The 18,886-nt window shown below is 43.0% G+C and overlaps 1 protein-coding gene across 1 annotated transcript in view; it reads left to right on the top strand.

The window, feature by feature from the left end:
* The window catches only part of slco3a1a (solute carrier organic anion transporter family member 3A1a), a 34,670-nt gene extending 16,357 nt beyond the window's left edge, over positions 1-18,313 (top strand). The window contains exons 3-10 of the mRNA XM_047596129.1: positions 10,603-10,701; positions 10,797-11,069; positions 11,645-11,809; positions 11,917-12,115; positions 14,673-14,841; positions 15,353-15,525; positions 15,629-15,693; positions 16,593-18,313. Coding sequence (XP_047452085.1) covers positions 10,603-10,701; positions 10,797-11,069; positions 11,645-11,809; positions 11,917-12,115; positions 14,673-14,841; positions 15,353-15,525; positions 15,629-15,693; positions 16,593-16,945 — 1,496 coding nt within the window. The 3' untranslated portion in view covers positions 16,946-18,313. The remainder of the gene's footprint in view (positions 1-10,602; positions 10,702-10,796; positions 11,070-11,644; positions 11,810-11,916; positions 12,116-14,672; positions 14,842-15,352; positions 15,526-15,628; positions 15,694-16,592) is intronic.
* The last annotated feature ends 573 nt before the right edge of the window (positions 18,314-18,886 follow it).

The raw sequence follows: 18,886 nt of genomic DNA, 5'->3' as shown, positions 1-18,886 counted from the left end.
GGCATCGGTCACCTAAACATTAGAGTGAGGAGTTCCACACGATGTAATGTACCAACAGCTGCAGCAAGAAAGTACTGACTGGTAACCATGGCTGAGGCATCTGAAGCCATAATATTGGCCACATTGCAACATCTGCCCATTTCTGCATCTGTCTTGTCATTCCGATGAATGATTGTCAGCCACTTCTGTCTATTTATCCCCTCAAAACACCTCCTCATCACGTCCCATCGATTCTCCCCTTCCTCAGGATGTGGCACAATCAGCGCTTGAATTTTAATTGGTGGCAGACATGTTGTTGTACAATCGGCCCCATGTTCTGCGCCTGCTTCTCCCACGTTCCTGGAGGAAAAAAGGGGGGAAACGAGCTGCTGGCATCTCTATCCTGATAATTAAGCCAAAGCACCTGCTGAAGAAGCTGTTAGCAGCTGCTGCCGGAGAGTCCCAAACCTCTCCGCGCTCCTTAGTCTTCAATGGAGCAGCTGCAGCTCTCCAGCAGAGAGCGTATCTGCACTGGACTCTTGCCCTTTGCCTTCATCCTCCCAAACCTGTTTGCCTTCAACAATGGAGGCTGTGTGCCGCTCCGTCTCTGCTCCAACATGTGAAGCTGATTACAAACAGATCACTGTGCGACAAGGCTTTGCTCTGTTGCATTAACTCCTACACACCGTCTATGCGTTGTCCTCTCCCTCTGTCTCTTTGTTGGCGTCTCCTCCTCTGCTGACCCCGACCGATCACAGAGCCCGGCCGGTCTGGCCGAGCCCTCACATCAGTGCCCCGTTTGAAAACATGCCCAGGCCTGTTTATGTAACGCTTTTGCGCGGAAAGACCATCATTATTATTCAGACGGCGGTCGACACTTGCGTCGCTGTAATATTTGAAATTGCTGGTGCTGAAAAAAGGCCGGACAGAAACGGCGATTTAAAAACTATTGATCATTTTAATGACGTGTGCTTGTTCACCTCCGGGTTACCAGCAGCGATCCTTGTTTCTTTAATTAGGTTTGGATTTAAACCCACAGCACATGAGACAAAAACAAACGGACCTCCAGTCGGAGTCGTCTAATGCCGACGCCATTTAGGTTAATGAAGGCTTTTACTGATTCCTGGAATACTTTGATGACATGGGGTTAATTGGACTCAAAGATTAACTCACTGCACGTCAGGTTAGAGTGCCACTAATGCCACTGACCTACAAGGTGGAAAAAGAGATGGATTACAAGCGTGCATAAAGGCACACGAGAAAGCCTTCAGCGCTTCCTTGTAAAAGAAGAGAAAGTGTGTGTGTGTGTGTGACTCATAATTAAACATGAGCTCGGTTCCATGCGAGTAAACTATTCAAATGAAATCACTGTCGCCTGTAAAAGAGTAGGGTCCGCTGGTTCATCGGTAACTCACTAAAAATGTTCTCAGAAATGTGAGGATGATATTTACGTTCGCACAGTATTACAGTTTTCCAGACTTTTGTGTTACGGCTGAGTGGCCAGGTCTCCCACCGCACCGTTTCACATCCCGTTACAAGTGTTACAATAAATACTTTCCAATCCTTCACGTTTTTAATTTCCTTTCCTTTGTTGACTTGGCCTTTTCTGATCGTTTATCATCAGGATCCAGTGTTTCGTCTGTAAGGAGACACAAACACACAGGATATGAACACTCGGGCGAACGGAGTGTGTTCTCTCCCCAAAGTTTAATATGATGGCTTCACCCCGTCTTATATAATGCATGAGGGCCAGATGAGGATTTTTTCCAGATTAAAAACGCATTTACTTCCACGACAGGCCGTCGCTGTTCCACCTCTGTCTTGTATCTCACTCGATAAAACCTTTTTCTTTTTCCGTCCCGCTGCAGAGTGTTTCACTTAAGTGATTTTTCTCTGTATTGTCATCCAAAGAGATGTGGCCGCTCAGCTGTCACAGCCTCTGAATTATAAAGAAGGACTGTTGGGCGCAGATGATCTTTATTTTTACCCCTTATGTATTAAAAAAAAGAAGAAGAAAAAAAAAGAATTGCCATGAATGCAATAAAACAGTGACTGGGAGTAAGGATTCTTTTAGTTATTTAATTTACAAAAAGACTAATTTTATCTTAAAAAAAGGAACATTTTGGCCAAAAACTAATAGACTTTCATTTAGAAGCTTTAATTAAAATTAAAGAATAACTAAATAATTTAAATTATTGCTGTTAATTGAATCATCGACAATTGCTTCAATTTATATTTTAGTAACAAAAGATACATATGTACATTAGATGTTTTATTTTACATTTATACTTAGATATAAATCGATCTTGCATAACATTATGACCACCTCCCTGGGGGTCTTTGGGTCCTGTGGGTTGAGGGGAGAGGCCACTGTGGATCAGACTTGTTCCACTACATCCCACGGATACTTTGGAGACCAGGTCAACACTTTGTGCTGTTTTTCATGTTTTTGGAGTTGTTCCTAAATCGTTTTCGTGGGTGTGTCTGTGTCAGGCTACATCCTGCTGGAGTGTCATTGCTATGGGGTGGGGAGGTCTGGTCTGGTCTGGTCTGGTCTGGTCTAGGTGGGTGGTACATGTCTAAGTAACAACCACACGAATACCAGGTATAAACGTTTCCCAATAGAACACAGAGTTACCACAAAATGGTAAATGTTACTCATTTCTCCTGTGAGTAGTCATAATGTTGTGGCTGGTGTATATAACTTCTTCAAACCAGTTCAAGCTCACTGGCATCTACTTTATGGATTTTATGCATCGTGCCTCAGATATTTGTGCTGTAACTCACAGTATATGTAAAAGTAACAGGCTTATGTCATCGGGAGATAAAACGTGAGAAATGCCGGCGTCTGTGTAAAGCTGCTGTGTGTTTTGCGTCGAATTATCCGACGACTGAGTAAGATAAACACCACTGCACGAGTGTGTGTACAGTAAACCTGGTGGAAGTCATCGGCAGTCTAGACTCATATCAGGAGGCGGCTGATAAGAGCCGGCGAAGGCCCGACGTCGACCTCCCATGTCAGGCTGCGACCTCTGCGGGCTTAAACCGAGCGGCGGTTCGGCTTAACGCGGCAGGGCGGCGAGAAAAAGGGCCAGAGGGCGCTCTGCAGTGACCCCACCGCTCATCCTCAGGGTCAAAATGCTAATAGTATTAAGCCGGACCTCAGGCTGCAGTTTCACATGTTAATATAGCAGCTCTATGGCATCGGTTGATTTAAACACGCGTCTGCTCTGGTTCCACTGAAAACCACATCACGCTGGACGTGTGGCTTAAAATTTGAGGTGGTTTGACGCAAACAGAAGTTAAAGTAGGATGATCCCGGTGTAATGGCATTCGAATGTGAGTTGAGAGCCTACTTTAAGCTTCGGCTTGTTATTTAGGTCATGGCGGTGTGGAGGGTTACTATAGGCTACAGCTGACCAACAACCACATTTGTTTAGAGCTCGAACATTAAAGTGAGAAACAGGCGATCTATGTGGGACGGTATCTAAAAACAACTATTGGATTTTCTGAAAAAACAAACCAAACAAACAAAACAAAAAAACGACCATTAACGCTTTGACTAGAACATTTGAGAAATCTGTGGTTTTGCTGGACGTGGAAGTTGCTAAAGAAGAAGCGTCAGCGAGACTTCCCGTCTTCATTGAGAATAATGTTTGACGCTGATACGAAAAGCCACTCAGGCGGGTCGTTCCTGCGGCGAAAGCTGCCGTCTAATGCTGTTAGAAGATTTGGCGGCCATTAATCTCCACTGTACCTCATCAAAATAGACTTCACCTTAGAGGCGACTCTGACTTTTACCTGTCTTCTGTAATCCTGTCGCCGTTTACGTAACTCTGGAGTCGTCGTCTGACATGTTGGCTTTTGTGTTTACGGAATTTAAGTCGTATTTTATGTCAGGAAAATGGTTTTTATTCTTGTCTGAATATTTCTCGTGAATTAGTTTGTGTCTTTTTTTTTTCTCTTAGGCGTCAGCCACGCGTCATGTGGCTGAGCAGAATTAACACGTTCATGGTACAATACAAAAATAGAAGTGGGAGTGGTTCAGATATTCTCTGAAAATGAGAATGTTTGGATCGTGCTGATAAGAATTTGGTCAGTTCCCCACAGAGCGACTGTGGATTCACAGTGAGCTGAGGCCTTTGTGTCTGAGATCAGATTTGACGCCGACAAAAAAAAAAGACACCAGAAGATGAAACTTTTACTAGACACACAGATAAATTCAATTATTTCTTGAATTACAGTTTGTACTTGTGGACTAATCACGTGGTCTCACGTAGTTAGTTCATCTGTCTGCGTTATTAGTCTGTGTTATTAGCAGATTTACGAAACATGCTGGAGTAACTTTTGATGACCTGATACCTACTTTCACATTTACTTATAAAAGGGCAGATAAAAACGAAAGTTGTGTGTAGATAATTTAAAAAGATTATACACTGGGTATAATGCACTGATTAAATAAAGCCACTGATTGACAAGATTCAGTTTATCACTTAAATGAAAGCAGCACACAGTCTGCGCGGTGCAGGGATGGAAATCAGATTTGGGTTCTAGTTAAGAACTGATCCGCACAGTCCAGCCGGGTTGTTTACCTCTGAGTTTATCAGATGCTAGCAACTCATACTCCTTCATCTACGCCGCTGGGAACATGCAATCACGGCGGAAAGGAGTCAACGGGCCAAAACGCGGCTTTGTTTCACGAAGAAAGGCGGCAACAATGCCTCCTTCTAATCTATTAAACGCAGATTACATGTAAGAATGGAAACCTCAGGAATACGCTGGATATCTTCGCAGGGCAGAACGTCGATGGCTGAGCGTAAATTTCCTGTGCTGTATGTTATGTAGCATTAACGTCGCACAGACAGATTTTATTATTTTCTTTGGCTGAGAAATTCCAGATGAACGTAAACGCTTTGCAAATATAGCCCTCGGTTCTACAGCCGGCTCCGCTTTAATCAGCCCCCCCGCCCCACAGAAAACTGATCAGGAATCAGTCAGGGACGTGGAAGGGATTAGCAGAAACAGTAATGAGATCAATAACCGGGCAGGCGATGCGCTTATGTCCTATTAAAAAAGGTGATACATGTAAGCAAGAAGGTTTTCTGCTGCATCATCAGTGCTGATAACTTAATTACGCTCTCACCCCGCCCTCGCCCAGCAACATTCAATCTTCACCATCGACCAATCATTCTGATTGCATGTAGAACTTGTAAATCCTGGAGTGGTTTGGAAAGGTTTTCCAGCGACGATAAATTAGAAAAAGGAGATAAAAAGTGATGGGTTGCTTGACACTGTTTCAACATAGGCCGTTACTTCAGCTTGCAATCAATCTGGTCCACACACTTTTGTGCCATTTTACCTTGTAGTCAGTGGTTCTGGCTACGGAGCTGAGTGCGAGGTTGAAGTAGTCGTGAGGAGCTATGAAAGCTGGGACCAAAGAGCACCAAGCTCCTCACACTCATTCACCATGGTCCTCCAAAGCAATTCGCTGATGCTTTTTACGCCAGTGTTACGCTAACATGTTTTTGCTATCCCCATGCTAGTATCTAACCATTATGTTTTCCTTAATGCAGCTCAGCCCAGAAACTCTCTTCCTCCATTGCTTCACTTTTTCATCCATCAGCTAACAAGAATGTAGTACATAAAATGCTATATAGCTGTGCAAAATGGTGCCACTTAAATGAAATTTTGCAGCTACCAAATCCTAAACGAGAGACACTGTGGACACAAACATGCGAGTCAAATTTGCGCTTTTTCAGAGTTTGCTGATGACTGAATATTTTACAGTTGCCGTCAACACCTGCATGCTCATTGTGCTCAGCAGAGGATGCAGAGGACATCTGCTGGCCGTGAGTTAAGACGGTCGTCTGAGTCTTTTGTGTCTGTCAGTGTGAATGCCGTCAGCTTTTTTTTTTTTTTCAGTGGGACGTGCACGAAATAGCCTGAGCTCAGCTTGACACCTCTGGCCTATTTCTCCAGCAGCTCTTCCATCTTAAAAATGTCTTTGTGCTTCCACAGAGAGGATTTCAGCGCCGTGATGTACGGCAGACGAGGCCAGGGCTTTGCCTCAACTTTAAATGTAACCTTAAAATCTTGTGTCTGCTTTGTGCAGCCCTTGTGTGTGGACTTTTTCTTTTTTTTTCTTTCTTTTTTTTCTTCCCAGTGCTCTTGATTCATTTTCTGACTTGAACCCCAGAGTTGAGAGTCTCTCTCTTACTCATTTAGGTCAGTCTCGGTTTCAGCGTGGCCCCTCGTGAAAGTGGCACAAGCTATTGTTTGGCCTCCTACATTGCAGCGTCCCTTGCTCTTATTTAGCTAAGGGGATTACTGAGCCAACTTGAGCAGGATTAATGGCGGAGGAAGGAGGAATTCCTTTTTGTACAGTCAGAGCAGCAAAGATACTCAAGGCCAATTTATGTTTTCAGTGGGTAGCGGACGCGAATCAGTTTCATGCTACAATTCAGCGTGCGCATCGACCTGCTACACAGATAGGTAATTATTTATTATTGAGACTGCCACTTACAGTGAGCGCAGGAAAAGCACACAGCGCTTCTGTGGTGCTGCTTTTTGACTACAGGATCTTTGCAGCAGAGTGTAACAGCTAGTTAGCGCGGTGTCGGTGAGTAGTGATTAGTGTCAGTCCTCCTCAAAACAAGCAGTTGTCTTGGCAAAAGCACAGTTAGCAGACTTACGTTACCTACGGTTCACGTAGTCGCGCAGTTTGGGCTGCACACATGACAAAACCCACATCAAGTAGAGTGTGGCTTAGTTCTGTCTGATATTTCAATTAACGTTTGTGTTTAACCTCAGTGCGGTGTTATTCATTTTTTTTTAATTGTCTAAAGAAACAAAGACCCATTAGCTTTGTGGAGGACTAATATCTGTGTCACACAGCATTAAATGGTGCCACAGTATAGTCTCGGGAGTGATTTGATAAAGAGCACAGCCCAGCCTGTCATAACCATCCTATTTTTGGTTATGGGTTAACTTGTTGGTTGCATGAACGTGTATAACGATGGAAACGCTTCTACTATGTGGTTGAAAAGTTGTGCGAAAGCACAGGTGTAAGAAATGCTGTGATACACAGCGTGAGATCAGTGACCACTTACTTAACCACGAGAGCTACCTACGAAATACTGATTCTGAAGAACAACCCTCTGTATTTTTTATCGTCATCATCATTTTTTTTGTTATTTTTTGGATGCATTTCGCATTCACTCATCAAACGTGGCGCACGGGTCATGGGTTTCATCCGTGGGTTAATTAATATCTGGGAAAGGACAAGCATCATGGACAGTGGTCTTTTCTACTGGTCTCTAAATAAATTAGAGGCAGACAAAAACACTAGGCCCGAGCTTTGTTATTGAATTACATCTGACATGCTCCCCGGAGAGTATAATTCACAGGGTACTAAAAGGCTTGAGTGAAGTACAACATGAACAAATTAGTTTGTTTTGTGCTTATCTTGTAAGGGGACCGCTGCAAGGGAAAAGGGATTTAGAGGCAATTTGCAAAAGTAGTGTATTACAAAGATTATGCAGGGCTGTGGTTGAGTATTGTCCTTCATGGAGATTTAATGTGCTTAACTTAGGTTTCCGTTTTTTTCTTTTTCCCCCTTCTCAATCCTGTCATGAAAAAAAATGAAATATGTCCCTCCGCCGCTTGTACTTGTCTTTTTATCGGCGGCCTCAGAGCAAAGGGACGCCGGGTACTGTTGGTTATTTGAAATAAGATCAAGAGAATAAGAATAACTGTGAACTGAGGCGACAAAGGTAAATCAAATTTAGATCTTAAATTATGCTAAAGGTCATTCATGTCCTCTGCTCTGCTACTGATGTTACCAGTCGGGGATTGTGTGATATTTTCTTCAGTTATGAGAGTTAACGGCTCCTTTACATTACAATATCTGCTCGCAAAGGTTAAAGTTGACAATTGTGCGAAAAAAAAAATTGCAGTGTAGAAAATGGAAGACACAACCTGCCTTTATGAAAGGAAAACGTTTCGCTACATTTGCTAATTTATGTTAGTTCTCATTCATATCGACAGTTTGCTCTTTTACGTGGGCTAGTGCCAAATCCCGTCTTATCCACTTCTACTCTCAACATGTAACATGTATGATTGAAAGGTTTTGTTAGTTTTGGACAGAGCCAGGGTCCTTGTTGTTTTATGCTAAGCTAATCAAGCTGTAGCTTCATATTCAGCATAAAGACATGCGAGGTGGGATCAATCTTAAAACTACTTTTTTCAGTACAAGGCGTGGAGTCAGCTAGCACAATATTAGCATTAACACTGGTGATGTGTTGGAGCTAGATGAAAATTGGTGGTTTTAGGAGGAGTCGCCTAAATTTGGTGGCAAACGACATTCAGGGTTGTTTTGTTCAGGTTTCCTGGTAACCACCAGAGGAGATACAGAAACTCTACAGCTGCATTTCAGTTTGAGTTATTATTAAACAAACAGGATATAACATGTAAAATGTTTTTAGTTTAACTTTGGGCTGTGCTGAGCTAGTTGTTTTATGCAGAGCTATGCTACCACCAGCCCAGTGTCGCACATAAATCTGCTGTTTATCTTTACGTGTAATTCTTTGCAAGAAGAATTGGAGTAAAAGTTATTCTGAGTGAAGCCCATTCCCTTGCTTCTTGCTCAGAAGCGGCAGACTGATAAGGAGGTGCGCTCTCTCGCGGACCGCTGATCGTCTCCACATGCTCGTGCTGTGGCGCAATGTTATCGGCGAGGAGACAGGGCTTCTTAAATCAACCGGGGGTAGGCAGAGAACTCTGGAAACATTTATCCTCTCAGTGGTCGTGGCCTTGCGGTTTAACAGAGCCATCATCTCCTGGAAGGTGATTGTGCTAACTGAATTTCCTCTTTGAGGTTTCCTGTGTTGAAAGCAATCGTGATGTTGTTGCTAAGAGAAGACAACACCCGATCTCTAAGGAAACAGTGCACCGGCCTTATTTGCAACACCACAGGCAAATTTGGTTGTCACGTTGTGGCTGCAACCCCCCCCACCCCCCTTTTTTTTTGTGCGAAAGTACTGCAAAGTTACACGCCTACTTTTGTTAATAGTAAACATTCCCTGAACGCTATAACAACTCTACCCTGTGCCTGTATGTGTTTGCGGGAATACCTCTGTCTGTATATGTTCAACCGCCGATTAAAAAAAAAAACAAAAAAAACAACAACTTTCATTGCTCATATCTATATTCATCCACATCCATATATCTGGCACAAAATCTGCATTTGTAGAAGGAAGAGGTAAAAACCTGTCATACTTTGGTGCCTCCTCTGTGCCTTTGTACAATTTCCGTGCTGGTTTAACTGTTAACCACAAGAATGTTTCAGTTGTATTCTTATAAAGAAAGAAGTTCCCATTCCTACATCAAAGACCCCTTTTCTTTTGTTTTACTTCTCATCTTGCTGACAAGAGCCCGGTTCTACAGCATAATAGGTACAGAGCCCCACCTAACAAATCTGTGAGCCATTTCCTTTATGCGAAGAATAAACTGTGATGTTGAGTGAGGCTACGTTTATGTGTTGACTCCCTTCCTATGTGGGTGGTCAAGGCAGGAAGCGGACCATGCATTCACTCTCAGCACTAACAGAGACACAGTGTACAAAGCTTAGTCACAGTTTCCATGCTCGTGTTCATTAAGTAGCCGCTCCTGGCATTCAAACAACATCTTACTGGAGATGCCATGCTGATAGCAAGAAATGTTCAGGGCGGCCTGCAGCCGGTAAAGCAATGTCATTAATGGACGCAAGAGCAGGAAGCAGACTTTGCAGGGATGACTTCATTGACTTGGATTTGCCAACCATTTCAAACTAGCCCGGCAGTTCCTGCGCGTAGCAGCGGACAAACTTAGATTTGGTTTATCGCCGTGTTCTAGATACAGTCCATCTCTCCACTCTCGCTCGTCTAATAATAGCACAGATCACACGACATACAGTCGGGGAGAATTTTGTCTCCCAAATTGAGCTTTGAGTCTTCATTATCTGCCTGCAGTCTGAGTCACAGTGCCAGACTCTCTCCCTGCTGACAGAGCTCTAATGAGGACTTTGGATCGAGCTCCACATTTCACTTCCAGCTGCCAGCTAGAAGCAGATTGGGACAAAACAACTGGTTTGTGTCGTCAGGTGTGCGCGCGCGCGCTGCCTGTGTCTGTTTGCTCGGTGCGTTACTCGCCTGAGTTTGGGAGGCCCGAGCCGTGTGAGCGTAACGAGCGCAGTCACTGCGGGTGCTGCTGTCACCAGCACTGCTGCAATTGCCCTGTGGTTTTAACAGGCTGATCTGATCTTTTATGACAGCCACAAAACTTCCCTGTTTGCTGTCATGCTTCACACTGTACCTTCTGGAAAAAAGGCCACTTAAGAACAGTGTTGAAGTGAAGGGAAAACAGCCAATAAATGCAGTTTTTGAAAATACTTTGTTGCAGTGCACACTTTGATGCGTTTTGTCCCTTCAGCCACCACAAGTGTTTAGCACCATCTAGCAGCAATGGACTGTACCGTGCAGAGCATCTAATGATTCCAGTGCTTGGTTTCCGATCAGCAAAACTGTACAAGATGAGTGAAGTGTGACCCAATCAAACATTAAAGTTGTGATTTTTTTTTTTGTGCAGGAATCCTCTTCTCTACACTGGTGTTCGGACCGGCCTGCGGCTTCATCCTCGGCTCTCTCTGCACTAAGTTCTACGTCGACGCTATCTTCATCGACACCAGTGAGTTAGGTTTTCCCCTCAGGAGATATTGTTTCTGTTCTTTCTCTCATGTGCTTTGAGCTTTTTTTAAAAAATCATGCTCTGTCTCCCCGCAGGTCACTTGGGCATCACACCAGACGACCCGCGGTGGATCGGGGCCTGGTGGGCCGGCTTCCTCCTGTGCGGTGCCTTACTCTTTACCTCGGCTCTCTTCATGTTCGGCTTCCCTCAGTCGCTGCCGACGAAGGAGAGAGAGGAGGGGGCAGAAAGCGAGCAGGTTATGCTTCCTCCCTCTCAGAGCTCAGAGTACGAGGCTCCAAAGCCCAGCAATGGAGTCACGCTCAACCACGAGCCTGCCAACAGCCCCACCTGCTGTCAGCAACTCAGGGGTGAGTGTGCAGCATCCAGTTTAATCCTGCACCAGTCCTGCTTCATTTCAGTCTCCATGCAACATTCGCTCACGTGCAAATTGTGTCAAAACACACGGAATAATGTTGAGTATTTAAGAAATGCATATTAAAAAGGAAACTTTTAAAAGTTTGCATAATTTGTCATGTATTTATACCGACTCAGCTGTAGAGGAAGTGTTCAGATCATTTAAAAGTAGCAATACCAAGTATAAGCAGTTTCTGTTATCAGAGTAGCACACACACCTCAGAGCTGTGCTTTAAATGCAGGACTTAACAGCAGTTGCAGCAGATTCCACCACTGCAGCTGCTTTAAAGTTTCAAAAGTTTCTGTTACATAAGCAACTCATGAACTAAAAGACTAGTTTTCAGACTCTGGAATGTCTCAGATGTGTCTGTTTTGTTGTTGTGTTGAGCCCAGTTGAAAGGTCCAGGAGATCAGTGGTTTATAATTGATGTGGGATCAGAACTATATGATACAACAAAGGCGATTGAAGATTGAAGATAGTCCTGCCTGGCACAGTGAAGCTCACCCCTACTTGTTTCTTCATAACCAGTGATCCCCAAGGTTACCAAGCACCTCCTGTCGAACCCAGTGTTCACCTGCATCATCCTGGCGGCCTGCATGGAGATCGCCGTCGTGGCTGGCTTTGCAGCCTTTCTGGGGAAATACCTCGAACAGCAGTTCAACCTCACCACCACCTCAGCAAACCAGCTGTTAGGTCTGTGAGCAGAGCACATGTCCGGTCATACATGCATTTGCGTACATGCCGGAACATTAAACAACCACGTTTTGTACCAACTTTGTTTTTTTGTTTTTTTTTTTAAGGTATGACAGCCATTCCGTGTGCGTGTCTGGGGATCTTCATGGGCGGTCTGCTGGTGAAGAAGCTGAACCTCTCGGCTCTGGGAGCCATCCGCATGGCCATGCTGGTCAACCTGATCTCCACCGCCTGCTACGTCTCCTTCCTGTTCCTTGGGTGCGACACAGGTCCAGTTGCAGGAGTGACGGTGCCATATCCCAACGAGTAAGAGAGAACCTCAGTATTTGGATTTTGTATTTAACAGTGAGATTTGTGAGGCTGCGAGTTGATGGAAGTTGACTTCCCTCTCTGCTTACTTAGCCTTTATGCAGTGGTGGACAGATGTGTAAGAGCAAAACAGAAACACGTCATCTGAGTTGATTTTAGTTATGACAAATTAGCTCTGATTGGTTAGAGGACTACCTAACTGTATTCTGATAAGATTTGAGCTCATTTTTCACTCAAGTGTTAAAAGAAACACCAAACGAGTGATAACTTGTTAGCATTCCTACCTCTAGTCCTTTCTGATCTGATCTAATCATCAACCGTTGGTGGTTCCTATGAAGTTATAGAAAGTTGAACTTGAATAACTGGTCTTACGAGAGTCTCTGCACGTGCAAGATCTTTTGGTCCATTTCAAAGCATTTTAAATGAGCTAAAATGAACTATATTTGAACAACAGATTAACATTTGGTTCCTGTCATGAGGGCCCCAGTCACTGTAACGAACCGATAGAAGCCGTAAATGGCGGCAGTGAAAAAATGAAAAGTAACCTTGCTGCCAAGTCATGATGACTTTATGACAAGTGAACTGCGGGGAGTTTTAAATGTGTGAATAAAAATTCTTATCTTCGCTGCTCATTGGGGCACAGTGGGCTTATTTTATATTCAAACAACTTTGTGTCATTTCGTGGAGTCCACAGAAATATTTTCTATTCAGAAAGTGCCCTTGTGTTGCTGAGGGCTGCACAGACCGAATACGACGGACTTCTCAGAATCAGACAGAAATCACATAAAAAAGGTTAAGAGCAAAGCTATTATGCCACAGGCCATTCACTTATATACTGATTAATCATGGTAGATGTTTTTTTTATGTATTATGTCTCAGTTATGATAAGTTAAGGTGTATTTTATTGAGATCAGTTCATCAGTGAATCCTTTTGTTGTCTAGCTCACTCTATTTCTAATAAATACACAATTAAATTGACTAGAACGGAACAATGTCAACATGTAAAATGAAATCAAACACAAACTAATAAATACTGTTTGTGTATACAGAGAAGAACCCTAAAACTGAAGACACAACGATCAGCCATAACATTAAAAGCACTGACAGGAGACAGTGTTGTGAGAATACAATGTTCTGCTGGGAAACTGCTGCACATGGCCTTCATTCCAGACCAGACACCCCCACCCCACAGCAGACTGACACAGACACACACACACAAAACGGTTTGACTCAGACCCGACCTCCAAATTCACTACATCCCAAACTGATCACGTATCTGTGGTATGATCCACAGAGGCCCCTCCCCTCAACCTGATTTGTGCGTCTAATCAACAAATAACACCTATAGTGCCACTTAAAATTAATTGGATTTCTGAATGAAAATGACGTCATTAAAAAAAACCCGATCAAACAAACGAAACAGAAATATTGGACTTACAAGAGATTACAGGTTAATTTTAAAGCCAGATTAAAGCCCATCTGTTCAGAAGTGTTTCCAATTAATGTAATGAGACTTTTGTGTCATTAAGAAAATCGGGGATTTGTCGCAGTCTCGTCTTCACAACAAATGCATTCATTCATTAATTTTCTGTAACCGCTTGTTCTCTCGGGGGGGTGGGGGGAGGGGGCTGGAGTCAGAGTACACCCTGGACAGATCGCTAGTCTATCCCAGAGAGACAGACAACCACTCACACTTAGAATCACCAGTTAACCTAATGAGCACGTCTGTAGTCGGTCGGGAGAAGCCAGAGAACCCGCAGAGCCCGGAGGCTCCGCATGTCAGCTTCCACTGCAGCCGCACTACTCAGTCCTCCACGAGCTGCAGTGACCTCAATCAGTCAGCGGACAAGCAAACAGTACTTGCAACAGCTTTGTTAAGCATTTGTCAATTAATTGTTTTTTTGTAATATTTATGACTTTGAGTATCCGATATGCGAAATAAACAACAGTTAAATTAATTTAATGTGGAGAAGATAATTTACAGCAGCAGTGTTAGAATAGCAAATGTGCTCAGTGAAGTTAGATTAACACTACGGTAATAGAATTGATAATGATCTTTAACACATTAATAAATAGTTTAATTTGTTCAGGTCATCCACTGATGAAGTCTCTAAGGCTCTGAGTGCCACCGTGTTACTGAGAAGGATTGATGTATTTAGATAAGTAGCTTTCACTTCCTACACGCTCTTTAGATCTATGTCAGTCCAAGGTCCATTCGTTATTTCATTCAGCTTCAGTAAAAAAAAAAAAAACCCAAAAACATTTGACTCCTGTGCTTTTGCTTTTATTTCTTCTTACATCAGAGGTAAAGTGCTATTCGTCCGTGGTCCTGTGTAGACGCTGACTTTCGACCTGTGGTACTGCTTTTCCATTTAATAGCTTGAACCGGGCCCGCTCCAGAACACTTAGCACATTAGTGCGTCGCAGTTTCCATAGAGATGTTACCAGAGATCCATAATATCACCGACGGTTCTGTCTTGTGCCTCGTACAAGATGATGCACTTTCCACTTGCCTTTTTCCTCACGCTCTTTTTGTCTCCGTGTCTCGGTTCAGGACGCTCCGGGTGGGCGAGAAACCCGAGGCTCAGTGCAACAGTCACTGCAGCTGCTTCACCTCCTCCATCAGCCCCGTGTGCGGCTCCAACGGCATCACCTACCTGTCCGCCTGCTTCGCCGGCTGCAGCCGGTCGGGAATCTCAGAGGCCACGTCGAACATCTCTCAGGTCTTAAACTCGTAACTAAGCTTCGTGAAGGCGATCTGTAACAGTAAAATGAAATTGGAAGGGATAGTTGTCCACCTGACTGATTAGATGCTTAAACATTTTTTATTTTTTTTATATGTTCTCTCTACCGAGCAGTTTATTCTAAAATCGCAGTATTTTTATAGCTTTATCATCAGCAAGCACATGCTGGCCAGTCAAGTGGCACTCTCGTTGTTTCGAGATCAGATGCTGCCTGCAGATTAATGCCTTCTATATTCAAATCACATGTGGAGAGAATTACTCTCAGCTTGGCAGCACAAACTATCCCTGTTGCTGCTGCTACACTGCTGCAGCTACCAAAGTAATTTTTAATTCTTTCAAGATCCAAAGAACAGATCATTTATTTACGCTGCGCTGGCATGGGGATTTTCTCCAAATTTGCAGAGCAGATATATAATTCCCTGTAATATGAATTGCGTGTTGATGCGTAAAAGGATTTCGGCTGAATCTTCTCTTCTTTTTCTGTTCACAGAACCTGACCGGATGCACTTGTGTATCTGCTGACAGTAAACTGGCCACGGCGATCCCGGGGAAATGCCCGATGCCCGGCTGCCGGGAGTCATTCCTCATCTTTCTGTGCGTGATCTGTGCCTGCAGCCTGGTTGGAGCGATGGCCCAGACGCCCTCTGTCATCATCCTAATTAGGTATTTCTGTGGTTTTATTATTATATTGAATGATTCAATTTGGGGGGCGGAAAAAAAAAAATGTAATTTCTAAAAAATGTTTTTCAATCTGCTTCTCTTGAAGGACCGTGAGCCCTGAACTGAAATCATACGCGCTTGGAGTGTTGTTTCTTTTGCTACGACTCCTTGGTAAGAACTGTTATCAGATAACATTTTAATTTCAGATACCATAGACCCGTCTCATTACTCGCACACTTGCAGCCTTTTCCACAGTCCCCATCGTGACTGCACGGGAGGGGAGGCTTCCTCGAGTCAGCTCACATGTTTTGTTTGTTTATTCGGTTCCATATACAAAACGAATAAATCAGATCAGCCATATGCAATTACAGCTGATGAGTCCGTTAAAGCTATTTCACTTTGAGGAGGTGGGAGAAGTAATGCAATTACAAAAGTCTAGATCAAGTTACCTGGGAGCATGCAGACATACTGTGCATAAGAGAGACATAACCTTATTATTTAATGGAAGGAACACATTGGGTAAGTAGTGGAAAGTGACTCAGTGCAATTCTCCAGCACTGTAAAGTACACCTTTGAGTATTTTAATGTTGTACTTCACTACATTTGTATGACCAATTTAGTTCTTTTATAAATATTTTACACAATGGTTGGGTAACAAAGACGGAGAGTATAACTCTGTAGGTATGCTGTGCATGTGCTAAGAAAGTATTATAGATCTACTATATGCTTATGTGTAGCCATCTTTGTTATAAGACACAATGAACATGACCATGGACGTTCAGTAAGCCTCACGCTACTTGATGACAGCAGCCATTCTGAGCAGGATGCAGCCTGACACAGACACACACACAAATACAGTTTAGGAACAACTAAAACACTTTTACTCACTTTTTTCATGCGTAGCTTCTACTTGAAACTGAGTGTTGTACATACCGTAATGATACTTCTTCCAACACCATGTTTTATGGACTGAAGATTGATATCACACTCTTGGCCTAGCTTAGCGCGAAGACTGGAAACACAGGCGCTGGCATTGACGCATTGACATTGTGAGTGTTTCTGTTTTGCAGGATTCATCCCACCTCCCCTCATCTTTGGTGCTGGGATCGACTCTACTTGCCTGTTCTGGAGTACAGACTGCGGCGATAAGGGCGCCTGCCTGCTGTACGACAACGTAGCTTACAGGCATCTCTACGTGAGCCTCGCCATCGTACTCAAAGGCGTCGCCTTCCTCCTCTACACCACCACGTGGTATTGCCTGCGTAGGAACTACAAGAAATACATCAAAACCCACGAGGGCTTCCTGACGCCCACTGAGTTTTACCCGTCCCTCACTGACGGCCCCAAACTCGTGGACAGGACAAAGTTTATATATAACCTAGAGAACCATGAGTTCTGTGAAAATATGGAGTCCGTTTTATAGTTTGCAAGTCAAAGAAAACTAAAAGGACAATGTGGACATTCAAGAGATTTTCTTTTAGGACTTCATTCTTCTTTCCTTGAAAGAATAAAACAAAATGTTTTGGTTCTATTTAACAGCCCGTTCAGGTCACAGAAAATGTTGCTCTCCACCGTGTTCCACATCTTCGAAAGGGTCCATTGTAGTCGTTTACATAGCAGCGAAGTTGGTGTTCAAGTGTTGCCAGTGAATTCCTGTGTTGACTTGGAGATAGAGGACAACCCCAGTTCTGTGGGGCTCAGTCCTTGATGTTTCTTAGCGAGTGGACACGATGCTACTACATCTAGAGTTGCCATATTGTTTGTAGGTCTGTCATGATTCCAGTGATCTGAGTGAAAAATGACAGTTTCCTTTTCACTGTGTGTGTTCTGTCTGTCACTCTCAAAAATGAGATCGTTTTGGGTGGTTCCCTGGTTATTTAAAAGTTGCCAAGTGTTTACAGACTAATAGTTAATCAGTCACTGCATTTTATTCCGATGCAGGAGGGGTTTGTCATATAAAGAGAACTGAAGCCCCCTGGCTGGGTTCTTATAGTGGCCTATTAGACGTTTTCACTGTTCTTGTTCTCTTGCTGTATCGTAGACACAGTTTTTGATACTGCTTAGACTAGACTGTCAAGTCTTGTCACATAGGTGCAATTCATATTTGATATGTTTATGACTAGTGCGACTAGTTATAGGAGTTACCATGTTTGTTTTCACATCTGCAGCGTTTATTCAACCTAACATGTCTTAATAAGGGAGTAATTAAATGAGAATGTTAATTGTAATTTCTTTTTTTTTTCTTTTTTTTTTTTTTGGCCTCTGCCCAGAGTGGAAGGGCAAAAGAGAAAATGTAAGAAGTAATATTTTGATGTGTTTTGACATTCGCGTTAAAGAGGTTATGGGTAATGTATTTCATTAGTCCCAAATGGTTTTATTAGATTGTGTTTGAAAGGAAAGTATAAATTCTATATATATATAATCTAATTATCCGGGGTATATGTGTGTGTCTGAAGTCACAAAAAGATTTGGGATTTTTTTTGGAATTCATATGATGAAAGTAGTATACTGGGGCAAAAAGAAACAATCCGTGTCTTCATGCTAGGCCGGTAATAGTTGACATAAAGGTTACAGAAACGTTACATGAGGCTGTACGTGCAAGGTCAAACTACGTGAAGAGCACTGAATTTATTCCTATTTGAACTCCTCAAAGAGACTCTGCACACATGACTTGCTACTCTACTGATCTCTCTGCAGTTACAGTTTGGACATTGTCCCTTTTCTTACACTTTTTGTATGGCACCATATCGTTTATTTTACTCTGGAAATAAATTATTTTTCAGAAAATTCATTCAAATTTGAGCCTTTTTCTTTTGTTTATTGCTTTATCGTTTCAGGCCGAGAGAGCTTCTCAGTCTGGTTTTATGTTCTCACGATCCATTAACGACACGATATAGTCACAAATTATAATAACACGCGATAAAACACTATTGTCCAGAACTAGCGGCCTTCCCTTAGTGCCTGTTACACTGCAGATGTTCCAGAAGGAAAGTAAAACAAAGTGTTTTATTATGGATGCACTGCACCTCATGCACATATCACATAAAAAGGATTTATCATCAAATATAGGGTTCCCACATGCTGTACTCAAACTTTAATCGGAGATCCTCAAACAAAGGCTTTGATGTGTTGTAGAAAAATTTAAATTCTCTTCGGATATTCTTATTAAACACCATTAAGATGAAAGCTTCCAGGTTCTTAGCTGCCAGTTTATATTCACAGCTCAACTCACACGTTCACTATATTGTACTAAGTGCTCGTTGGGCAAGATGTTTGGAAAGTTATTGAGCACACGAGCTCCATATCTGAACTTCTACAGCAGATTTGGAGTTTCTCGATCACCTGTTGGATATTAGCACTCACA

The sequence above is a fragment of the Mugil cephalus genome, chromosome 10, assembly GCF_022458985.1.
Source record: "Mugil cephalus isolate CIBA_MC_2020 chromosome 10, CIBA_Mcephalus_1.1, whole genome shotgun sequence".
Lineage (NCBI taxonomy): Eukaryota > Metazoa > Chordata > Actinopteri > Mugiliformes > Mugilidae > Mugil > Mugil cephalus.
The sequence above is the reverse complement of the archived record's forward strand: the minus strand, read 5'-3'. Positions and strand labels throughout refer to the sequence as shown.